The sequence below is a fragment of the Gopherus flavomarginatus genome, chromosome 12 (genome assembly GCF_025201925.1).
Source record: "Gopherus flavomarginatus isolate rGopFla2 chromosome 12, rGopFla2.mat.asm, whole genome shotgun sequence".
NCBI lineage: Eukaryota > Metazoa > Chordata > Testudines > Testudinidae > Gopherus > Gopherus flavomarginatus.
The window spans coordinates 36975032-37000522 of record NC_066628.1 but is presented as its reverse complement, the minus strand read 5'-3'; the positions used below and the strand labels follow the sequence as shown (position 1 = coordinate 37000522).

Below are 25491 nucleotides of genomic sequence, written 5' to 3'. Positions count from 1 at the left end.
TTGAAGAGTTTCAGACATTGGATTTCTCTAAGTGCTAGGCTGTAGCTGGTACCTACATCCACTCTGTGCACACAGGCAAATGTCAGCATGGCAGCTGAAAAGGACACTACTCCACGGTGATGCAAGCACTGGTAGAGCCCAAAGCCCACTTTCTAGATACACAGGCTGCCTAGATGGATGATGAGGATACATATTTAAGAACTCTGGGTATACACTAAGCTGCGTGATGGAGTTCATCAATGCAGATGCCCAGGGAGAGATTTGGTGTCTGCTTTAGGCCAAAAGCAGCTAGATTAACTCCTTAATAGATGCCCTCCTCTAATCTCCAGTAAGTAGAAAAGGGGAAGCTTACTTAAGAACACAGTGAGCAGTTGCTAGGGAGAAAGTATATTAATTGAACATAGCCACACTGGGTCAGATCAATGGTCCACCTAGACCAGTATCCTGCCTCAGATGGTGGCCAGTGTCAGATGCTCCTAAGGGAATGACTAGAACATGGCAATTTAAGTGCTCCATCCCTTGTTGGCCTGTCCCAGCTTCTGGAGCATGGGGCTGCATCCCTGACCATCTTGACTAATAGTCATTGATGGACCTATCCTCCATGAACTTATCTAATTCTTTGTTTAACCCAATTATACTTTTAGCCTTCACAACATCCCATGGCATGGAGTTCCAGATTGACTGTGCATTGTGTGAAGTACTTCCTTTTATTTGAAACTTGCTATTAATTTCACCTGATCAATGTGCAATGGCAGTCACAAATGCTGTTTTCAGGGAACTATCTATGATGACTCCAAGATCTCTTTCCTGAGCAGTAACAGCTAATTTAGTCCCGATCATTTTGTTTGAACAGTTAGGATTTTGTCCAATGTGCATTACTTTAAATTAATGTTGTGAAGTGCAATCTGCCATTTTGTTGCCCAGTCACCCAGTTTTGTGAAATCTTTATTGTAACTCTTCAGTCAATTTTGGACATAACTATCTTGAAGCATAAAGGATTACTGGGAAGTGTCTTAAAGTTATCCCACAGAATGCCTCATGCAGTGAATATAAGTTGCAAATATAACTAGTGCAGAGTGTTATGGAAGTGTAAGCAAGGCCTTTATTTGAGTACAGGAGTAGGACCCTTTGACATAGGGTGGCAGCAAAACGCATACTGCCCATCTACTGTACCGACAGTTTAGACTAAACCAGTGCTGACTGGAGCAGTTAGACTTGTCCAGCCCATGAACACAAAAGAACACTTGTGAAGCAATACAAACACGTGTGTAGATCTGCGGCTTTGTCAACTTGAAGCAGCCCTACATGAGCCAAAGTGCTGAAGTGTATATTTGTCCTAAGATACGTCCTGTGTACTTCTTTAGCAAATGTAGCAAAATAACAACTTGAACTGAGCATGGCAGATAGGGGAAATCTTTACCAAGAAACCATAGAAAACAAATGGCAAATGTAGGTTTCTTGTAAACTGTGCAACATTTATATTAAATGTTGCACTGTTTATAGGAAACAAATATCCATTTCTTAAACAATCACTCCAATAGAAATTTCATATCAGGCAGGTTGGGAGTAACTGATCAAATCTAAGGGGCAAGAAATATAGTTTGCCAAAAGTAGTTCAGGCCACCTATCTCTGCACCAAACTTGATTGAAACTGCTGGAAGCAGCATTTTAACAAGCATGACAGAGCTCACATGAACACAAGATTACCTTCAAAGTAGCACTGAACAGAAATTAAGAGAGCGCTAATGTCTTTCCTATCTAGTCCAGCTCCTGAGGCAAGTACAAAATTGTTCCCTTCATTATGTTTTTCTAATCCTTTTCCAGTCATTTAAAATGTCTGGAGAGTGGTGCAGATGCTTTCCTTGGAAGAATTTCAGTTTTTGCCAAGAAGCATCCCCTAATTAAAATACCAAAATATTGGAGATCTTGTGTTCAGTGAAACCCAATTCAGTAGCCTATAAATTGCATGATTGTGAGAAGCATATATATTTTGACAAGCGATGTAATTATTTGACTTCGCGCTTGTCTACATTTAAAAACACTACACTGGCACAGCTGTGTGCTGTAGTGCTTCAGCATAGATGCCACCTTAGCTGACAGAAGAGGTTCTTCCAGCAGCCTAGATAAATCCACCTCCATGAAAGATGGTAGCTACATTGACAGTAGAATTCTTCTGTCAACCTAGTGCTATCTACACAGGGACGGATTTCGGCTTACCAGCTCTGCTCAGGGGTGCAGATTTTTCACACCCCCAATCAACATAGTTAAACAGATCTGATTTTCTAGAGTAGACCAGGCCCTAGCAGTCACTTCCTTAAGCTAAACAGGTTCTATTACACTTCAGGAAACAATTGATTTAATTTTGTTGTGCAAAAGCAATGAGTTAACATGGTAGAGCACCGTAACAAGCTATACATTGACATGCTTCAGCCATTATCAATATTACAATTTATCATTTCTGCCAAGTGGTAACATTTAGTTTTTAAGAGGATTAACTAGCAATCAGTTCAGAAAAGATTGGGTGAATCATTAAAATTGTTGTAGCTCATTAGAAATAAACAAAGCAGACACCATTTGCTAATAACTGATAGTTTTGCCCTATTTATTTTGAGCTGATATTTGTGTTGGCAATTAAAAAAAAAAAAAAGGCTTCTGCTCAATAAAGTTTCTAGCTACCTTTATTCTATCATTAGTACTATGCTATATTGTGTTTACTGTTCTAGAGTGCTCCGAGAATCAAAGTAGAAGGTAACATTAAAAATAAGTTAATTGAAAACAAATTATCTGACAGACTGTTTTGTGAAGTTTAGTAACAAAGTTGGGCTGAAAGATAAAGCCATCTGATTTTTTACACTGCTGATTGGTAGCAGCTCTAGAACCTGTCCCCACCAAGAAGAGCCCAGTTTGGCTCCAATCTTATCAATTTAATAGACTATTCTACTCCATCCAATGTGTTAGAAGAATCAGTGCAGACACATGCACAAGAGTTAGAAAATGAAAGAATTTGCAACTGTTTTGTTTGAAAATGAGTTTCTGTAGTTTATTAAGTCTGTACATATATTCTGCTACTGATGTTCAATTTATCAGTCTTTAACCCTTCCCCTGCTGATTCTCCAATGCCCCTTGTCAACAGTGTTCCACTGAATTAAGTGGAAGGCAAGGGCACACTTCTTATACTGAACAGCACAGAAGATACATAATTTAAAAAAAAAAAATCAAAACTTTTTGCTGCTGAACCTTCCAGGTCAAATGTATTTCAGTCCAGGTTTAATACACTGGGCTGCCCTTTCTAGTTGAAGAGATTAGTGCAAAAATGACTCTGTGGAAATGTTGTCCAAAGCTAGAGTCTTTCACAACAGGGTGCCAAAACAGTTGAGACCCAGCTTCTCCAGAGGTTTAGTCTCATCTCTGGACCACAGGATTACAGTTTATCACGAAGGGAGCTCTTTAAACATCACTTGTTTTGGAAAAAGGATTTCTGTAAGAGGACAAACTTAAGAAACCATTTTCTGGTTTTCATGACTATGATTTCACAGAGGATTGGTTAAAAGCGAAGTCTTTAATCTGTTAATACAGAATGCAATTGTGTAAGTCTCAATTCAGTACTAAAAGGAACATTTAAAAACATTTCAGAGAAAGCTCATTGGAAGTTAACGTGGAAAAGACGGCAGATGTTCCACTGGGACAGCAGTTCTCAAACTACGGGGCGGGCTTCCCAAGGGAGGTGCAGGAATGTGTTGAGGGTTTTGATTTTTAAAAGAGCTCTGGCTGTTAGCCCTGAGTGGCTGGGGCTCATTCAGAAGGGCTGTGCACACACAAGAGGCAGGAATAAAGGGGACAGCTGGAGCCTCACCACATTGGCTCAGGCTTTCCTTCCCCCACTTTCTCAATCCCTCACCTACAGGTGGCAGGGCTCTGTCTGTCAGCCCTGGGGTGGAATCAGCAGCACAGAAGGAATAAGGGTGGTAATGGGGCATTGCAATCCTTACTTCAGTGCTGCTGCTGGCATGACACTGCCTTCAGAGCTGGGTGCCCAGCCAGCAGTTGCTGCTCTGCCTTCAGAGCTGGGTGGTGGTTTATACCCCGGGGTGCATAAACAACTACAGACACAAAGGAGGAGAGGCCTGATCAAATAAGTTTGAGAACCATTGCACCAGGACAGACTGTTGAGAGTTTCCATGCAACACGTTTGGATACAGTACATCACAGAGCAAGACCAATGGGACTAAAAGACCCCAAACCAACCAACTTTTGCTATCAAATACTAGCAAGCACTAGTTGCACAATTGGTCACGTTTCCAATTTCCCACCAGCAAATGTGGCTTTTGCCAGCGTACCTATATATTAGTATTTGTAAAGTGCTTTGCAGATGTGAAGTACTACGGAAACGCTAAAGATTAAAAAGATGGTAGAACTCTCATTAACTTGCTGCTGGCTGAAATGTGCCTTGGTGGGGGAACAGGAGACAGAATAGTGCCACAGTTTTCTCTCCAAAGCTGCTGTTAGTTGAGAGCCTCAAAGAGGGGAGGGTGCCAGTGATGGACATGGGATATGGAGGTGTAAAGGGGGTGTTTTGCAGGTCAAAGAAAGGATGGAATGAATACCATGGAGAAAGCTCACTGGCTGATTTGATTGAGGATGAGCTCCAGAGGAAAAAAAAAAGGGGATATAATTTCTAAGTGCATCTGGAAGGTCCTGCTGCAGAGGAGGTGGTTCAAGCACCCCTGCTGGAAGGACAGTGCTGTGCCCAGGGAGACAGGAGTAATTAACTGGGAGAGAGATGGATTAAAATGGAGAATATCACAGAGCTTTGATTAAGACCCAACTCCCTGGGTAAACCCTTGGATTCTGACCAGTTCAAGTAAGCATCACTGTGCACAGCAAGAAGCAGGATTATTCAGTCAGCAGCTGTGTGTGTATATCGGGGTGCACCATGGTGGCAGAAGGGTGCTGGCTGAGTTAAAAGTGTGGTTTTTAACAAGACGCAGCTGTTCGTCAGCAGCTATTGCCTGAATGCAGTTAACTACTTAGTAGTAAAATCCTGCTATGCTTTCCAGATGAGTGACCTCTGCAGTTAGCAGCTTCACAAATGGAAGGCTTGTATGAATCTGTACAACTTTCTCTAATGCTTAAAAGGATCATTTCTCAAGGATTATAATTGCACTTTAAAAAAACCACATCCACTTCTTACACAATCTCTCTAATTTCCCCCACCCTGTCAATATATAAAAATGGAAAGAGAGGCTACAAATTATTTACTGTCCTACAGTTACTGAGATTTCAAAGGTTTGATTCAGGTGCCTGAAGGAAAGCAATGACATCCATTTTCTAGAGCTGGACAATAGTGTGTTTTTAAAGACACATTTTCACAGCTTGGCTTGCGTTGGCTTCAGATGCTTATGGAAAGCCTCATGAACCTGTAGGAGGGGAAAAAAGGGAAATTAGATCAAAATACTTTCTTATGATGTTTTTATTTTTAAACACACACACTTTTGATCCTGCAGGGTATGTATGTCTATACAAATAGAGAACCAGTGAAACAGCCACTTCTACAGTATGCAAGTAGCAATCAAAAAGGGGGAAATCCGGCCAGAACACTGGAACAAACTGCCTCCCCCAACTATTCCACACAAGAAGGGCCATGGAATCTTTAATGTCTATGGAGAGTGGACAAGTCTGTTTAAAAAACATTAAACCCCCACAGGAAACTGCCTGTTCCCAGTTGACCTTGAGAGAACAAAGGGCTGATTGACCCTGCTGGGATTCCTAGCAGTGTTTACAAGAGGTCTGGCTTAGTCTCAGGTTCGAGATACCTAATCTACGATGGACCTAAACAAGTCAAGTGGAAAGCTTCAGTATATTGGCAGGGTACTGTATTCTATCCTGTTTTCCAAGATGGAGAACTGTCCATGGCTCATTACCATATAGGTCTCTGGTTTTTGACTACAGCAGCTACAAACAGATTCAGAAATTCAGCAGATATTCTCAAAAACCTAGAGGGCAATTGTCAGTTTCTTTCCTCATTAAAAATAGTCACACTTCGTAATGGCATTTGTTTTTCGCAGAATCTTCCAGCAGGGCTTTTGTAGCTGCAGTTGCTTTGGGCTGAATCATTTGGCTCCATGACAAGTAGAGTAGGGACTAGGAGGGAGAAATAAGGGTACCTCCTTACCTCTGTTTTGTTTAGTGGGGATTTCTTTGCCCATTCAAACATATTCTCATAGATGTTGCCATCATACCGGCCAAGCACAGATGCAAGGCAATTATCATGAAAATCAAAGGCATCAACTAGTGCTACAGCATTGGGACGGATTGCAGCCAGGAGCTCCTTCACACGCTGGTACACCTGAGTAACCTGTGCATCTGTCAAAATGCCCGCCTGGGACAAAAGCCAAGAGACTTATCAGAACATAATCTAATTACACGCTCAAACTTGCATGGTTCTGAGAGAGACTAGACTGCAGGTCAACTATGCACTACAGGGAAGGTCATTGTGTCAAATATTAGAGACAGTAAAATGCTAAGTAATTGCATTGGTCTTCTAGACAGGCGGAAGACGACTATCCCTTCAGCCTATTTCCTCTTAGTGAGGGGACTCCAAAGAATGAAAGTGCCTATATATTAACTCCCAAAATCAGAAGTTCTCTTAGCACTTGCATTATATTAAATCCTTCCTGTTTTCATAACTCTGTTTGGTAAATGGAAGAGGCGGCAATGAGACACCATACTTATGTCAGTATGAACTTACAAAACCCCACTGTTTGTACAAGTATGCTCCAGCACCATTGGAGTTAAGGTAAAGAGAAGTAGCTTGGATCAGACCACTTGGATACTCTGACAGGAGACTGATGGAGGTGAAAGGTTTTGAAGACCAAGCCCTTTTCTTCTGTGCTTATTTACAAAAGGGTACTGCCCACGCTGGGGTGTGTATACAATTACTGGCATCACTACATGTGCATGATAGCCATCTATTATCATCTCCCTGCTTGATACTACGTAACCTACCAGTCACTGACCCGGAAAACAAGAAGCCAGTCTAAAGAGATGAACCATCAACCATATCTTAATGGCCAACCAACTCTGCCTTTGGAGGGCTGCCAGAGGAAGCTAATTCCAGAGCCCCCTCTGAAATAGCTCTGCCTTATGCCAGGTTTAACCCTGGAGCTCACAAGCCTGAACACTCCAAGCAACTGCAGTGGTCTTCCATTTCACGGTAACTTCAGACCAGAGCACTGTGGCCCCTGAGATCTGGGATACTAAACTGTGATACTGACCTGCAGGAAATCCCCTGTGTGCTTACTGATTCCATAGAGTGCATACAGGAGACACAGATTGTTCATCACAGCATGGACAGCTGCATCATTAATTTCTGAGAGCTGTGTTGTGAAAAGCTTCACCACCACATAGTGACAGTGTGCCTGCAAAAGTAGTATATAAAAACAGTAAGGAATTCAAGGTCAGAAGCAGAAGACAGGAGAATTTAGAGTTGAGATGCTTCCAAAATATGCTTATTAGTGACATTACTGACCTCAGATGCTCGCACCAGGTCAACAGAGGTTCGGTTCCAGGCATCCTCCTGGCTCTTCCTGCGGTTCAGCTCAGCTTGCAAATTCTTTGCTGCCACTTCAACAAACCTGTTTCACACAAGGTGTGTGGGGATGGTGGGTGAAGAGAGAAACAGTCTGCAAAGTGGCCTCATACCAACAATACCAACTACAGAAATTTCATAGAAACTGGCTTATGTCTTGCTGATGCATTAGGCACTAAGGAGCTCAATTCTCACCCCATCCCAACATTTTCTGTTCCAGAACCTGCATGTTCACTGGTGTGACTAGGATGGCCTGGCTACATCAGAGTAGTATTAGGACAGCTTTAAGGAAACAGGATAAAAATAAACTAATTTGAACGAGATAGAAATACTCAAGCAGCCTTATGTCCCCATTTAGTACCTGTGCTATTTATTTTTCCTCTCCCCAGGTGTAGGGCTTTCTATTAATGACTTTCCTCCCCACCAGGTCTGCAATCACCATTATTCTAATCTGTCCAGTAAGGTAACTGCAGTTTGATTAATTTTTGCATCTGCATGTTTGAATTTACACCGAAGAAACTTTTAACCAGTTGTCCAGGGAGCTGAAGTGCTTAGGTTGTGTTGAATTTAGATGGTCAAGAGTTTTTTGAAACTAAGTATCTGGGATTGGGTTACACCTATCAAAAAGCATCATTTCTTGAAGACTGAAAGATATTTCACTTGGACAGATGTGGTCTGCAGACCATATGTTGCATGCTGCTGCATTAACGGCATAGCTTAGCTCCATCACATTTCTCACCAACATACGCATTCTACAGCATTTTATTAATGCACAGTTCTGTGCATTAAGTGTGAACTTACCTTGACGCCCGCAGTTTATACGCCTCCACCAAACTGGCTGGATCATTGATGTGCACTGTTGTAGGCCTAGCAGCCACCTGCTGTGGCTGGATGTGTTGCCCTGAGAGGTCATTAAGGTAGGACACCATGCCACTAACCAGCTGACCGGAACAAACCTGAGTGTAACTTTTGATCAGGAACCTGAATGGAAAAAAAAAAAAAATAAAAAGATTGCATTGCTCCATTCATTTGGATACAGAGTAGACAGATTAACTTTCGGGCACAGTCTGTAGAACTACTAGCCAATACCTAGGAGTTGCATATACTTGCAGTTATAGCAGAAGCCAGATAAGGGGACAGAAATATACAGATCCAAGAGAAGGAAGACTGCAAGTTAGATGAAGTAGACAGGTGATCTGTGTGCCCTTCTGACCATCTCTCCAGGCACATGGACAACGACTAAGTAGGGAGATCTCTTGAAAGAAGTCACCTCACCTAGCAGTCTGCAACATCATGACAGTGTTTTCTCCCTCGTAGGTGCAGGATGGGGTGAAAGTGACATAGATATCAGGAAGGCCACTGCAACGAGAGTAGCCATGCCCACCACATGCCATTCGACATTCTTCGATGCCAGCGTTGGCTGTCCATGAAGTGAATGCCTTTAGTCCTGCACTCAACGCGTGGAGCTAATGGAGAAAAGCAGAACTAGTAGCTGCCACATCTATTGCATTAGCTTGCTGCTTTACCACAGGTGCCCACCCAGTTTGCATGTCCACTATTAGCTCACAAGCACAGTGGGCTTCCGTGGCAGCCAACAGAATAAATATAGTGTACAATCAGCACCATCTACCTGCTGCGCATCGTAGTGTTATTCAATCTTTACCTTTTGTTGACCCCAATTACATCATCAGAAGTTAGTGCTAGAAAAATACATATTAGGTCATCCAGCCCATTTCTCTCTACCTATACCATATCATTCTTTACGGTGTATAATCCAATACATTGTCTAGTCTACAAGATTAAGATGGCTTTCCACTGCATATTGTAATTTCACCTTATTTCTTCAGCCATCCACTAGCCATTATCTGGAAGTTATTGCATCTTGCAACCCCATTCTCACAAAGTTCTTAGCTCTGCCAATATCTTTGATAACAGCAGTGCTGCCCTGGTTCATTGGAAGCATGGTCCAGTGGTGACAATAGAGGACTTGAAGTCAAGACTGCTGGGTTCCATGCCCAGCTCAGCAAAACCACATTCTGGGTGATCTTGAGTGAGTCACTAACTCTCACATTTTTAAAATGTGCAGTGCAATATATAGAGTCAAATGGAATGATGCCTCTGGGTGAGTTATCAGCAGGGATTCATTCTAGAACCTCTGGATTTGAATCTCAAGCCTCTATTGCTTGCCCAGGAGGAGTGGGGACCATTAGCTCACAGGCCACAGCAGCTTTTACATAAAGTATTAGAATCACCCTCCAGTTTTCAGACAGGACAATTACCTCTGGCAGCTCACTCAGGTCCCCCTCATTGATGTCACCAGTGATGCGGTGATAGGTCATTTTCATGTAAGCTCCAACAAAGTGAAAGGCATATGCAGTTGCCAGGAGAGGAAAGAGTTTGTATTGTTGGGTCTGATAGTCCAAGATCTGAGGCTCTGGGTCTCTATAGCAAAACATGAGAGTCACTACTGTGGCTGCTGCCAAATTTCTGCAGACATCCTGTACAACAGTAAGAGCTTACCTACGTGATGCTTGAGTCCATAATGACGACTGTAAATTCTAGTGCACACTAGCACGTCAGACACTAATTGGCCCACACGGACCTTACTGGCACGCACTAAAAGTGCCCAAGTGTGTGTTCATATAGTCTCAATTCATTAACATGCACTAGGTCATTTTTAGTGCATACCAGCGGGGTTTACACAGGCCAGTAAGTGCGCAACATGCTAACGTGCACTAGAATTTATACCTCTTGGGTGCAGACTAATGCGTGATGTTTGTAGATAAGCCCTTAGGGATCTGTTAGAGTCCAGTAAGGTTATTGCGTCCAGTGGGAATGTTTAGGGTAGGGTTTCACTGATGTATGCAAAGACACAGGAGAAAAAAAGAAGATAAAACAGGTTTGGGAGCTAGAAAGTATGTCAGGGTGGGATAAGGGGGTTGTCTGGCAGGGAGGCTCCCACACCAAGTGGGTCTTGGATCTGCACACAACTTGGGTGAGGATACTTGAGGGTATAACTGCAGGAGTGCTGGCAGGTGGAGGAGGTGACTGCAGGGCTAGGAGTGGAGCTGGCGGAAGTTTTTTCATTAGAAAATCAACGTGACAGTTCTCTGGCTGCTTGCCTGGAATACTTGTGTCAATTCCACCTTCCTGGAGGACTGCCTCCCAATCTCTGGGAGCCACCAAGGCAGAGAAATGCACCATTCCAGAGCATCCAGACTACTTGTTGTGGGAAACACGAGCCTGAAAGCTCTGGCTCTAATAGAGCCTCGAGTCCTGACTCTACAGCAACCAACCTGGAAGCCCCAAGAACTCTGCCTTTAACTGGGACTGTCAGGACACTCAAGCTCCCTGGCACAGAGCCAGGTTCTGCAGCTGTGGGGCAGCCCTGCCATGTGGACTGCCCCAGGCCAGGGACCCTCAGGGCTTCCTGTTGGCTCCCTGCAATGCCAGTCAAGCGCAGCGTGGGGTCTAGACAGCTAGGGATTAAATCCCACCCCCATTCTCCAGTTTAACTATTAACAACAGTAGTGAAAAAGACAAGTTGTTTAATTTCAATCAGCAGCTGTCGAGGTCCCTGGAATAGATTTCTTTTTGGAAATACCATGCATTGTATGAGAATTCCCCCCCAACAGGATTTCAGGTTCACAAAAATTTCAGATAAATTTAATTTCATTCTGATTTGGAATTAAATCACATTTAAAAACCACAAAGTTTTCTGCAAACCGGAAATCCTGCATTTCAGCCAGCTCCAGCTAGGAGCAAGGAGGCATCTGTGCTTCTCTTTCAGCTGCCAAGCTAAAATTCATTTTAAGCAGATTGTGGATGATGCATCATCCACAATCTGCCTCCCCACCCCCGAAATGCTTGCCTTTTGTTTAACATCCATATATTTTTTGGCATTTCACCTACGACACAGGCAGACCTCTCATTTCACTGCAGCCACTATACTTACCCTGGCTTTAGCTCAGACTGGTGCCTCACTGAACTGTAGCGGATGGCAATGGTACAAGCCTTGGACAACGAGCGAGCAGAATCCCCCACAATGAAGGATCGGATGAACACCATTGTCCCATAAGTCAGCTTGTCGCTGACTGGTTTCACGTACGTGCCATCTGGTTCAATCTAACAGAAAGACAGGATCCATTTAGTCAGAGTTGGAGGAAATTCTGGAGATTAAGAAACAAACCCTTCTTGCTCCTGGCTTTATAATACAGGGCTGGAAGGCTTGTGGAGATCCTAGGACCAATAAAATAGTATCATTTCTTACATGCATAGCTCAGTAGCAATCCCTCTGGCCAATTAAGGGTTGAATTTGACAGGCTCCTAAAGGAGGCAAGTCTGCTTCTCTAGACAGAAAAGACAATAGCTGTGATGTAGGATTTTCAGAGTGGAGAATGAAAAGTAAGGGGATCCTCATGGTCAGAAGATTCCACAGAGAACCCATTGGTAAGAAATGGGGATGGATTTAACCCAGAAAGGGAAGAGTTAAGGTATGTTGAAAGCATTGCGCCAGGTCACTACAAAAGAGCTATTAATGACTGGCCCCAGAGCTCATTCCTTTACCTTGGCATACTTCATCAGCATATTCTCCCGGGGAATGCGAAAGTTGTCCATCTTTAAGTAGCCATTATCCATTTCATCATAACCAAATTTTGGCCCAATATCACCCACAGTAATACCTGCCATAGAAGAGTGGGAAGGAGTCAGAATTAACAATAGGTGAAAGGCTTAACCCATCAATAAGCAGGCAGTCTAGATTTCTGGGAGCACTTGGCATTCTGTTATGAATGGCAGCTGATAAGCAGACTTAACATTATCCTGTCCTTTTATTGCAAGAGTGGATGGAAGCCCACAAGGATCTTCATATTCCACATCCAGTCCTGCAATACAGGGACTGGGGGAATGCTTTCCAAAATTTGTCAGTGCCACTCCTGGCTAGAGAACGATGCAAGGAATTCCTTCCCTCTGGGGTAGAGGAGCATGCTGCCTCCACAGCACTCCCAGCCTGGTAGTACAGCAACACGTTCAGACCCCAAACTAATCTCCACTGTTGGTTACCACTAAACCACTAGATTGGCCATGTCATTTTAAGTCATTGGTTCCCAACCTGGGGGGCACGTGAAGAAATTCCAAGGGGGATGCGAGGCTGCTTGGCCCTTGAGCTCCCGGACGGGGAGGCTAGCCCCCAGCCTCTCCCCTCCTGTCCCCTGCAGCTTGAGCTCGCCCACCTCCCAGACTTTCTAATAAGCCGGTCCTGCCGCTCTCAGTGCCCTGATAAGGGAGCAGGGGAAGGAGGGGCTGGATAAGGGGCAGGAGGTCCTGTGGGCCAGTCAGGGGACACGGAGTGGTTGGATGGGGTGGAGGTTCTGGAGGGGGAGGGGGCAGACAGGAGAAAGGGAGTAGTAGGGGTTGGATAGGCATTGGAGTCCCAGGGGGCCTGTCAGGGGGTGGGGGTGTGGATAGGGGTCAGGGCAGTCAGGAGACAGGGAGCAGGGGGGTGGATAGGGGTCAGGGTCCCGGGAGAGGATGGTCAGGTGACAAGGATCGGGGGGTTGGATGATGGTAAAGGAGAGTGTGGGGTCGGGAGGAGGGCGTGGCATGTGGGTTTCTCAAAAAATTAAAAAGGGGGCATGATGCCGAAAAGTTTGGGAACCAGTTCTAAGTCTTAAGGTACGAGCCCTCAGGCTTCTAGAGCCACACAACACCTATCCCTGCACTTGTGTTGAAGTGTTACAGTGCTGCACTTCACTGCTATCCGAGTTCAGTCTGAAAGATAAGCCACCTAAGTTAACAATGCTTGCAAAGCTATATGGCCTGACAATGTGTTAACCCTTTGTTTCCCCACAGTGCTAAACCCCAGTGTAGACTCTTACCTGGCAAGGGCTCATGGGTGCCCAGCTGCCGTATAGGTACAATGAAGGCATGCAGCCCTTTGCATTGGCCCTGGGTGTAGAGCTGAGCCAGAACTATGGCATGGTTTGAGGTCTTTCCAACTGCAAGAGCAGCGAAAAAAAAATATTTTAATACATGCAAAACTCTCTCTCTGATAAAATCCCATCTGAGATTTGACTAGCTCTACTTTAAATTCACTCTTCAATGCTAATTAAGGGCCTGATCCTATAGCTGGCTCACAAATGGAACTCTTATTAAAGTCACTAAAGTTGTGTGTGAATCAGCTTCAGAATTGTCTCAAAGATCACATTCAGTCCTACACAATTCCTTGACAAGACTCCTACTGAAGTCAAAGGGGCACTGCCTAAGTCAGAAATGAACGAGAGGCTTCAAATACACAGGGGATAAAACTTCAGATTAAAGTCATACTAAACTCATGTAGAACAACAACAAAAAGTGCCCAATGAAATCTGATGATGCAAGATTACAGCTGAACTTTCATAAACCTCCCACTTGGCTGAAGAATGATTTAGCTCTACACGCACTTCCTTCTGCACAAATTTCTAGTCACTACCTTCCAGATGCAACAGTCCTAACATGGATATGAATCACCGCCTCCTACAGACAGGACAGTGCTTCCGTTAGCTTCCAAGTTCAAATGCACAGTGATTCACTTACGTCCACCTGGCCACCACTTAATGGAGGTCACAGTGGGGCTGTTGAGGATGAATTCCTGGGTAGTGGGGTCATAGGTGGCAGTGGTTTCCAAGCCTCGAAGGTGAGTTCCTATGGGCAGTTAGCACATTATATTTTAACAGTCACAGATGACAACACAGAAACAAAGTTGAACAATGAATTGCCGAACTCCAGCAGTGATGCAGCAAACAATATAACTCAAAAGGTAGAGAGGACACACTACAGTGTACACTTAGAGCATGGAATTTTAGAATTATGGGAGTTATTAATTTAGCTGCCTGAGCACCAAGCTGGAAATATAAAATTATTTAAAATGATACAAGTGCCAGTATTCAGGTTGTTCCAAAATTAGGCCCTTTAATTTTCAAGCACCTCCACCTTGACACTTCGCTGGTTTTGCATCAAGAAGCATATGATCAAGAAATGATCCACAATGCCACAGCTTAGCCTGATTACACTGACACTGGAATCTGAATAGCTGCAAAACAAAGTCATGTTCATTTAGCAAAACATGCTCTAAGAAGTGCTACCATCATTATTCTCTCTCCAATGGGCTTGTATCCCACTCATCTGATAGAGCAGTTTCTCCCAAATCCATGTGAGAACACAAGCGCACATATGCTAGATTACTGAATATACTTCAGCCACTCACAGGCAGAAGGTAACAGTTCCATTAACTGCTTCCACTCCCCTCATCCCAGGTCCTCACTTCACGCAAACTGAAGGCAGCTCTATCTATCAAATGACATTCCCTGCACTGGTGTCCAGTCAATTTAACTCTAGATGTAGATGACCAGCTGAGGGACTGGCTTGATGCTCCAGAGTGGCAGATCATTATAGAACCATTGACACTACATGGGCATTTCATCAAGAGGCCTGATCCTACCCTGATGTATCCATGCACCAATTTCCAAAGTTTGTAGTTCTACCTCTGGTGTCTCCATAGCCAACTTAATATACCCTTACTGAATTGCCAGGCCACCCCACCATCATGAGCTTCAAATCTGACTGTACATAAGCATCTCATTTCAAATAACCGTGCTTTTACTACTAAAATATCTGCAAGTCAGGCTTCATTGTCTCTTGATGTCTCACTGTAGGCAAAGGATAGATCCAAGCTCACTATTCAAAACATTTTCCTGCTGACAAGTTTCAAAAACAAGTGTCTTCCAAGCAGAACATGCTCATGTGTTGTGAAGTTGTGGAACACACACGTGGTCCCCATTGGTCTTGCAAGACTTCAGCAAATGCTCACTTGTGCCTAGGGCTAGGAAACTAGGTCATTGAAATGTGGTTGGGAAAAAAAAAAAAAAAAAAAAAAGGGAAAACATTGAGTATCTGCCACCTCTCCCTAAGCCTGTAAGCAGAGGAAAGGCAACTGTGAAACTAACTGAGTGAAAAGTGGGTGGACAAAGGAGGAAAAACATTCAATTCTTGATGATGAAAAGGGCATGTCACAGTAGGAAGAAAAAGAGGGAACTTAAAAGAGATATGTGGGTGTAGAAACTGGGGTTACCCAGGTGATCTCCAAACTATGGTCAGCCCCAAATGAAAGAACAACTGACTCACTATTTTATCATCTCTTTCAGGCTCTGTAAAAGTCTGCACTCCTGCCTTCCAGCTGAATGCCAAGTAGAGCAACCAAACTGATCAGGGAGAAGCAGAAAAGTCGTGTGGGTGCAGAAGCTGAAATATGCTCATATCAACACACCCATAGAGTATTTTCATTAGTCTCAATCTCCCTCATTTGAGTGACAAGAAAAGTGAACATCAAATACACCCAGATACCACAACGATGGGCACATCAGAAACTCTTAGAGATCAAACATTAAACAGAGTGGTATTATGCATAGTACATGCAAACGATTTAAAATTCCAGAAAGTGTACTTTTTCCCATGGCCAGAACTGCATCTGCAGAAATTCTGGAAAGTGCATGCCATTTTCCCTGTGCAGATAAACATTTTCTGTACAGAAAAACACCTCTGTGAATATACTTGAGTGAATGTACTGTACCATGGCCCATCTCGGTCTGTGCATAACTGCCAATGATCTCCAGGTTCCAGGCAGGCATGAAGAAGCGGTCCTGCTGTTCCAGGGTTGCCTGGGTGAGGAGGGTGGGCAAGAACATGCCCAGATGGAGGTCCAGAGGCTCAGCCCGTCCACGATGAACACATCTGTGCCGAAATGCCGAGGTGTGGGAATGTGAAGGGAATATTATGGGAAGGAAGCAAGCGTGATGTTCAAGGTGAAGATTATGGGGGAAAAAAAAATTGTGTTAAGAATTTAGCATGCATATTTCAGAAAACTAAAGCACTGTCCTTTTCTCTGGTCTTTACTATAAAGAGATCTGGAATACTCAATCATACTGCAGTGCATTTTCCTCTATGCTAAGCAGGAGAGCATTTGCAACACTCCCCTTTCTAGCTTCGGCTCCAGTTTAAAGAGGAAAATCTATTTCTGATGTAGTATATTGACTAGTGTAGGGAGTTAATACAAACCAATGAGAAAGAAGATTCTGGAAGCAAGTACACGTTTGAATTTTAAATGGATAAAGGCTGGCATGAGTCAGATGTCAATGTTTTAGACTTTGCTTTGGACTTGCAAATTAGATATAGGTAGCATATATGGACTAGAGTTCCAACTATGATCTCCTCCATCCTCCAACACAGTCTCTTTTTCTAAAATTCTGTCTGCTCTTTAGAAGACTTCAGAAAAAAAGGACAGTGCCCTGCATAAGCAATCAGTCGAAGCTAGTGACCACAACTGCAGCTGTGTGAAAAAACAACATTTATGAGTCAAGGCATCAAAAGAAAAGAGCCCCCATCCCGCAACCAAACGTGCTTCATTATAATGTGTACCTTCCACTTCACCTAGCCCACTCCAAATTCTATTAGACACTGGTTATCAGGTTATTTTTAGTTCTAGTTCCAGAGTCCAGAAGTCTTTGGACACCAGAAAATGTAATGTATTATTATTATTATTAACCCTTGCTAGTTTTGATACCTTGAACTAGTTAGAGAACTGTTTCAGTCCCTGACCCCAAAACCTCCCAACTGTGGTAACCTAAGCTTGTTTCTTTGTTCTAAAGTCTCACAAGATAATTCATCCAATTGGAACATCTTGTGAGAGGTTTCACATAAGGATATTTTGGATACTTTGGAGAAAAACACATTTCCTCATCTGTTGGAAAGTACTAGTGAAAGGGTAGGATTATTTCTCAATTGCTGACACCAGCGCATAGTGAAGAAGGAAAAACACTAGAGTGGCTGGGATGCACATACTGCAGAAGTGTTGATCCTCATGTCAACATGTCCAGTACCTATATTTTACACTGTACAAATATGTAGTTTTTTGCCAAGTCATTCATAGAACGAACATAGTTTTCGGGTGACAAATTTGAGTTCCTGAAAGAGCACTGGCCTCAATTTAGAGGCTTAAAGGACCAGAATAACTGGCAAAATGGACTAGACCTTTCTCTGGACAAGACCTAGATGCACTTTACTATACACTGGCATGTTCTTTTACACACAGTTTCTTGGTAACAGCAATTCTTTCTACTTTGCCATTTCTGGTAGGGTTGCCAATTTTGGTTGGATGTATTCCTGGAGATTTCATCACGACTTAATCTTTAATTAAAGATTAATCTTTAATTCCTAGAGACTCCAGGCCAATCCCAGAGGGTTGGCAATCCTAATTTCTAGGCTTGTTATGACAATCCAAAAGAAATTGTTAGACAGCAATACTGTGTAACTCCCCGTGCCTTATACTGTAACCCAGCTGGGTTAGACTTAATGGTCACTTTAACATTGGAAACATCAAGCTTTTAAGTAAGTTTAGTGCTGGAGAAAGGTGTCCAGCTGACAGTCATGAATAGGGCCCTACAAAATTCATGGCCATCAAAAATGCATCATGGACCATGAAATCTGGTCCCCACCCCACCCCACCCCCCGAAATTTGGTCTTTTGTGTGCTTTTGCCTTAATACTATACAGGTGTAATGGGGGAGACTAGCATTTCTCAAATTAGGGGTCCTGATCCAAAAGGAAGTTGCGGGGGGGTGGGGTGGGGGGTGGTCACAAGACTATTTTAAGGGAGGTGGGGGGAAAACACAATATTGCCACCCTTACTTCTGTGCTGTCTTCAGAGCTGAGTGTCAGCGCCCTGCCAGCAGCAGTGCAGAGGTAAGAGTAGCAATACCATATCATGCCACCTTTACTTCTGCGCTGCTGGGCAGCCAGAGAGTGGTGGCTGCTGACTGAGGACCCAGCTCTGCAGCCAACAATGCAGAAGGGTGGCAATACTATACCATGCCATCCTTACTTCTGTGCTGCTGCTGGTGGTGGCTCTGCCGTCTGAGCTGGGCTCCCAGACAGCAGCCACTACTTTTCAGTGACCCAGCTCTGAAGGCAGAGCTGCTGCCAGCAGCAGCGAAGTAGTAAGGGTAGCAATACCATACCCCCCCACACTACAATAACCTTGTGACACCCCGCCCCCCAACTCTTTTTTGGGTCAGGAACCTACAATTACAACACTGTGAAATTTCAGATTTAAATAGCTGAAATCATGAAATTTATGATTTTTAAAATCCTATGACCGTGAAATTGACCAAAACGGACCATTAGTTTCGTAGGGCCCTAGTCATGAAGACTGAAATCCTTGCTTTACACCACAACAAATACAGTACAGGTGGTGACAATACAATAGTCCCCCAACTCTATTTCATCAATGAGCCTCAACCATGTGCTAGAGAGGACCTCTTGGGAGGGGAGAAAAGGCTTCCATGCACCATTCCAGACTGACACTTACTCCCAAATATAGTGTTTTAAATGAACACTCATTCATTATGAAATGGACTGAAAGCCAACTCATTTCACGTAGGCTACTGAACTTGACACCAACACCTATTAAACACTGCCATTCTGGACTGGATAAAAACTCCTACCCCATTACCTATCATGAACTTCTGAAGCCACTATAAATATCAGGCTAAAAAAATTATATTAACTAGAAGTCAGATATCATCAATGTAGCCTGTGCAATATTATTATAATTACCCAACATTCACAGCAGACATTCTTAACAGACATGTTAACAATCAGTTTTTGACATGGAAAGTGTGTTGCTCCAATATACCATCACTCCCACTAGTTGTGTTAGGTTTATCAATCAATCAATATGCTGGTTAGTCACAGAACATGGTGAACGTTACAAGCAAACTGATCCTCACCCAGGGATAGGTCAATGACACAGCATGCAAAACCAAATCACTTTTGTAGGACAGATTTGATTTAAAACTTGTAGGGGGAAGGAAATAAGATCAGCAGGCGATTGTTTATTCACAGTATATCATCCACTTGTTTCACAACTTCTAGTCTTTAGCTAGTTTGGTTTAGAGTTGGAGCCTGCAGATTTATCATAGCGATGTGAAGAATTCCATCAAGTGACTTCTTTGCATTTTCAGCTGGCATAGGTAGTAGTAACCAAAGTAACTGAGATCCAAGCTATGGATTCTGCTATCTGGCCTCGGAAATTACAATATGCTGGGCACATTCCAGGTTTGAATTCACGAAGTGTAAAAAAAGAACCATTTCATTTTCTCAGCCACTGAAACTTTGCTTGCTGGGACTTATATATTTTGCAGCCTTGGACACTGTGCTGCTTAGGGAATAGGATTCCCTGGGTCCATGATCAGTTCTTGCGTTTTGATAAATTCAGAAAGTAGGAACAGGGATTTTCCCTATAAAACAGGAACTTTCCATTAAAATATAAAGCTAAATGCAGCTATTCCTAGAACAAACAGTGCTTGGGACAAGCATACCTATAACCAGTCTTTTACAAACAGGTAATGCACAACTTCACCAAGCTACATTATACCTAAAGACATATGTCTGAGTTATTTAGGCTGCTCATCAATGCATTAGCCTAACTTTGCAACTTACATATCCTAAATTCAGGAACAAATAGAACTACTGCTGACTCCTGTCAGTCCTTGGTACCATAATCAATAGAATGTTCAAGCTCCTTTGGACAAAAACCTCATCTTTTAATCTTTGTTTTAACAACTATTAAGTTTGTGAGCAAGCAAGAGGTGCACTTCTTTAAAAAAAAGTCATAATTAAAGCCATTTCCGAGTGAGACACTGTGTTGTCAACCGGTAGAAGAACTCCACTGTGGCCTTAATGGTCAACTAGCCTTTGGGGTGTGGGGTTTTTTTGGCTTTGTTAATTTTTTAATTTATATTTATTGTGTCCTTCACCCTTTAGATTTTAACTACAGAGCATCACCACCAATTTATTAGCTGGAGTCACAGCACAGAGGTTACCCATTGGTCTCTAAAAGGAACTAACCGTGGCCCATTTCAGTCTGAGCATAGGTTCCAATTATCTGGAGTCCATAGGTCAGAGGTAGCCATTTGTCTTGCTGATCAACAGTGCATTGGTTTTGTAAGGTGTTTGTAAACATGCTGAAGTGGAGACCTAAAGGTTCAACAAAAGAGCCCATGCAAGTTCTGCAGGAGAGAAAAAGAAGGATCAGCGTCTCAGCCTTACTTTAAGTGTGCTCCTGAAAGAGCTTTCCATCATCTCCAACAGCTGTACACAGTAGACTCACTTATGCTTTCGGTGTTCATGGACTTAAAAGTCTCAATAGTAAACCTTAGACATGTAGAAATTATAAGCAGTGCTAATGGGGAATGAACCAATACCTTCTGAACAGTTCCTTCTTCCTGCAACTTTTGGTTCCTATTATATTAATCATAAAAATCTTGCTCTACTCTTGGACTCAGTGGAAGCCTGGAACTGAGGACCCTTAAAATGAGGGGTATACCATTAGTTTTAATAAATTCAGCTGTATTTCAGATATCTGGCTTTGACTGGAAACACTTAGCTTTCCTGACTCAAAGCCCAATAGAGCTGGTAATTGGAACAGTGGTGAGGTATTGGTGTCCTGTTCCAGCATGGGGTTTGCTTTAAGGAAGTGCAGTCATTCTGAACAGGCCACTATCAATTAGGAGCATTCAGGGATTAGGAAGGAAGAAGCTTCTTAAGGAATGGTCCATGCTTCTTTCAGTACAAGTGCTCTGTGTTATCTTTGTCTGCTTGCACCAGTAACAAGATCATTAACTTTTATCCTGGCAGCTGTTCTTCAATTTCAGTCAGACCATTCCAATTATGAGGAGTTTGAGGGAATGCTATAGCTGGACATCTTTACGCAAAATGCAAGGTATTATGTCACTAAACTGAATAGAACAGTAATTGAGAGATAACTGGTCTGGAGGGAAGGCAATGCAGACACTATGAAAGAGAGAGGCAAGAGTACATTACATCCTAATATGCAGAATTAATTGAGACAGGACAAACAACATGCTGAAAAGTTTTAGTCCACAAGTTATATGGATAGTAAGGTGGCTACTTTCCCTTCGACATTTTGTAGAACTTACGTTTATTAAGTGCTCTTTTCATTTCTTGATCATACCAGTATCTGATCAGTTGATCCTCTAAGACTGGAATGTCCAGGATAAGCAGAAACACAGAGCGCCCTCATTTGTCCCAACCAGTGACCAGAATAAAAAGATGCAAAGTGATAGAACCAGGCCATTCCCCTAGCGCGCATGCGCGCGCGCGCACACACACACACACACACAATGGGAAAAACTACTTGGACCCTGACAGATTTCATTTTGATGTTAGTTTCATATCATCAAAGTAAATATTTCTCTCTCAATTAGGGCTTGTCTACACAGTGGTTTAATCCATAGCTTTGAGTTAATCTGCTTTGAAAACGCTTGCATACACGCAATGCAATTCATTGTAGTGCACCGACTCCACATGTTTTGGGAACTCTGAAGTTCTCTTTCAAAGTGAACTAACTTTGTTACAAAGTGAATTCGTCTGGTCTGCTGTTCATGTGCATGCAATGCTGCTGCAAACTATTTGGACAGTCTTCCAAATGGCTATCCCAAGCAGCTTTGTGGGAGACCGTTACTGACCTGTTTACCTGTGTGCCCTCTTCTGCTCTACGGTCAAGTTGACTGGATGTTCCCTCCCCTGTTTATAAGCTGGCACATAGTCAGATATTATCCATACACTTCTGGATTCCAGTTTATAAGAACAGCTGTGATAATACTCCAGAAACCCTACAACATGCCTTGAGCAGCTGCTTGGAGCCACGCTGACACACTGGATCTTATTGTCATCTGGGGAGAAGCACTGATGCGGGAAACTCTTGTGGCCAACCACTGGAATAAAGAGCTTTTTATGGACATTGTTAGGCAGATGCCTGTAAGGGGCCATAACCAGAATGCCTAACACTGCCAGATATAGGTACTCCTGAGCTGTTTGCACTTTATTAAAATGAGGGACAACAGTAAAAAAATCTGGCAGGTGACATGCAACCTGTATTTTTTGAGGAGCTGGACAGGATTTTACATACCTACATGCCATGCAACCCAGGAAGCTTCATAATTGATTCATAATTAAAAGCCATTTTGTTTCAGGCTCCAGCTCAGACATAAGGGGTTATGAACGTCCATCATCTGCAATGTCTACAGCCTTACAGTCATCTGCTGGTACCACCACTAGTGGTGCAACTAAACATATGCCAGACAGTAAATTACCTGTATATATAAAAGCAGTCTTTATTACTCAGTAAAACCACAAATTAGTTTGTAGTCAGGACCAGCAAGATTCCATAGCTGAAAATATTGATTCTTTCATTTGTGCAATAAGTTCTCCCTTTTGTCTTGTTCAGAACAAACATTTCATTGACATAGTTCAATCATTATCACCAGGCTACACTACACCCGGCAGAGCAGACATTGCCGGAAGGATGCGGGAGAAAGTGTCTGAGAGGGAAACTGAACAGTGTGCAAAAAAACACTGATGGGAAATTCGTTAATCTGAGTCACATTCGGTGGCAGTGCTCCTGTAATATGTGCTTGTGTCACAACAGGAGATGGCGTTGTCTAGCTTACAAAAACAACTGATACAGCAGAATACTTAAAGTAGCAGCAGTAAAAGCTATAACAAACTGAACAAATATTCAAGAGTCAAGAATATATCTTTGTCCCCAACAACGCTGTAAGTGCAGCAAAGATGAGACGATACACAGAGATAAGGAAGGGAACCTAAAAACTTGCAACATATGGGTGCAGTGCTCATTTAATGCATCTTTTGGCCAAAGACTTAAGTATAACTCCAGGAATAAAGGAAAATGTTACAGAAATTGCAAAATAATTCCATAATAACCACCTTGCTTCAGCTTCACCGAAGAGAGCAGGAGGATCCAAACTAATTCTCCCCCAGGACGTATGATGGAATTCAGTAGTTGAGTTATTTATTAAGAACTAGCCTACTGGGCTGACAATTTATGATGAAAATCATAATAGAATAGATGGAACTATCCCAAGCAACGTAGTCAAACTTTAGTTTAACGCCCACCTCAACTTCTAGTACAGTACTGATCTGTGTGATGGCTCATTGTGTACAAGCTGAAGTCCAGCTGTGGGACCTGAACCCACGATTTCATAGGCCAGAAAGGAAAGAGTAACCAAAATGAGCAACATGGACACTGCTTAGATGACAGGACTTGTTTTCTTGCTGGAAGTGAATGCCACCTCCAACTCCTTTCACAAAGAAAAATTTTACTGTATATAGAGTATCAGAGGGGTAGCCGTGTTAGTCTGGATCTGTAAAAGCAGCAAAGAATCCTGTGGCACCTTATAGACTAACAGACATTTTGGAGCATGAGCTTTCGTGGGTGAGTACCCACTTCTTCAGATGCATGTATTCACCCACGAAAGCTCATGCTCCAAAATGTCTGTTAGTCTATAAGGTGCCACAGGATTCTTTGCTGCTTTTACTGTATATAGAAACCATCTTAAGTTCTACCCACAGAAGTGAGAACATTGATATACACTCGGGCTTTTTGCTTGAATATCACAGGTTGCAAATGAAGACAAGACTCTTTGTTAGAGCCCCCAGAAGGCAGGGTGAGAGGAAGAGATGTAAGATTATTTCTCTCTCACTGTTTGGTAATGTAGATCTTTTCAAATTTCAAAGCAACCAGTGATAACCCACATGGCACGACTGTGGTATCTTACCACTGGGATTCCAGTCAGTGAAATCCATCCTCTCACCCCCACTGCAGAACTCAGTTACAGACTTTTAGTTTTTACTTTAAAAAAATCCCCAACTTTTCTAGCCCTTTGGATTGGAGATAACCTTCTGAATGACTTAGTTCAGTGACTTCCTCAGCCTACAAACAGCTTGAAGTAATAGGACTGCAGTTTGACCTGCTTCCATTGATCTCAGTATGATGTTAATTCTGAAATTTAAAGGGCCAGTGCAATGAACTGTTTTGCGAAGAATACTAACAGAAAAATCCAAGTGACGTACCTATCCACCATTGCTGAAGATAGTGGTGGGACACTGGGACACTACTATGCATGGTAATCGGGGGCCCTGCCATAGTATTAGGGTTCTGTATGTTGCAAAATGTTCTGAATCTTAATAGTAAGCATGATGCATGCAGAAAGAAGACACCAGAGAGAGAGAGAACGAACACACACACACATATATACAGGGTCTTCTATCTCTTCCCTCCCCACCCCCCGTCTCCTTTTCCACCCTGGATAAGTTTCTCCCATCAGTTCTTGTTGTCTCCATTCACTCACTCCCAGTTTCCTGCATATCATCAAGATTAAATGGCCTCTGATCTGGGTCTGCAAGACACCTTCTTTTCTAAAAGCTCTCCAGTATTCATTTGTTCTGTTTAGCATTGAATACACCTTCTCTGTGTAGTAAAGACTTGTCCCTTTGGTGTAAGTGCTTCAGGACAACAAATCATTTGTTAGACATGCATTACTCATTGTACAGGATTAGCTACAGATGGGATTATGTAAAATAGTGTAATGTTAATAATGGAAAGAGAAAGCACTGAGTTCAGTAAACTCTTAAGACATTCTGTACATCTGAATGGAAATTCTAGAGAGTTTTAAAATATGTTCAATACTTATAGATTTCTCCATGCAGGGCAGATTAAAAACAATAAAAATCATTTTTTAAATTTAAATTAAATACAGATTTAGAAAACAATTTAAATTTTAATTATGACAACCTATGTTAAGGCCTAAACTTACTCAATCTGTTAAAATAATTTTAATTAATTTGAAAAATACTAAGCAGTGCATATTTGTTGCTGTTATAAAGAAAGTCAAACCACTGAACTGGTGGAAGTCACTGGCTAAGTAACTGAAATCAAGAGTTTGTTGAACCACTAAACTTGCTTTTGAAAGCACTAGTCTCTTCTGCAGA

General features: G+C 42.7%; 1 protein-coding gene across 5 annotated transcripts in view; it reads right to left on the bottom strand.

Moving 5' to 3' along the window:
- Nucleotides 1-2339: 2339 nt before the first annotated feature.
- Nucleotides 2340-25491, bottom strand: part of ACOX1 (acyl-CoA oxidase 1) — a 32786-nt gene continuing 9634 nt past the window's right edge. The window contains exons 1-13 of one of the 5 annotated variants that reach the window (XM_050919321.1): nucleotides 20527-20591; nucleotides 16194-16354; nucleotides 14162-14269; nucleotides 13465-13584; nucleotides 12155-12270; nucleotides 11544-11713; nucleotides 9868-10030; nucleotides 8864-9054; nucleotides 8390-8569; nucleotides 7529-7634; nucleotides 7275-7418; nucleotides 6173-6379; nucleotides 2340-5417 (exon numbers count right to left, since the gene is read on the bottom strand). In XM_050919321.1, coding sequence (XP_050775278.1) covers nucleotides 5367-5417; nucleotides 6173-6379; nucleotides 7275-7418; nucleotides 7529-7634; nucleotides 8390-8569; nucleotides 8864-9054; nucleotides 9868-10030; nucleotides 11544-11713; nucleotides 12155-12270; nucleotides 13465-13584; nucleotides 14162-14269; nucleotides 16194-16308 — 1671 coding nt within the window. In that variant the 5' untranslated portion in view covers nucleotides 16309-16354; nucleotides 20527-20591 and the 3' untranslated portion in view covers nucleotides 2340-5366. Of the gene's footprint in view, nucleotides 5418-6172; nucleotides 6380-7274; nucleotides 7419-7528; nucleotides 7635-8389; nucleotides 8570-8863; nucleotides 9055-9867; nucleotides 10031-11543; nucleotides 11714-12154; nucleotides 12271-13464; nucleotides 13585-14161; nucleotides 14270-16193; nucleotides 16355-19406; nucleotides 19912-20526; nucleotides 20688-25491 lie in introns of those variants that run through there. The other 4 variants (XM_050919320.1, XM_050919323.1, XM_050919319.1 and 1 more) reach the window with 4 other exon arrangements.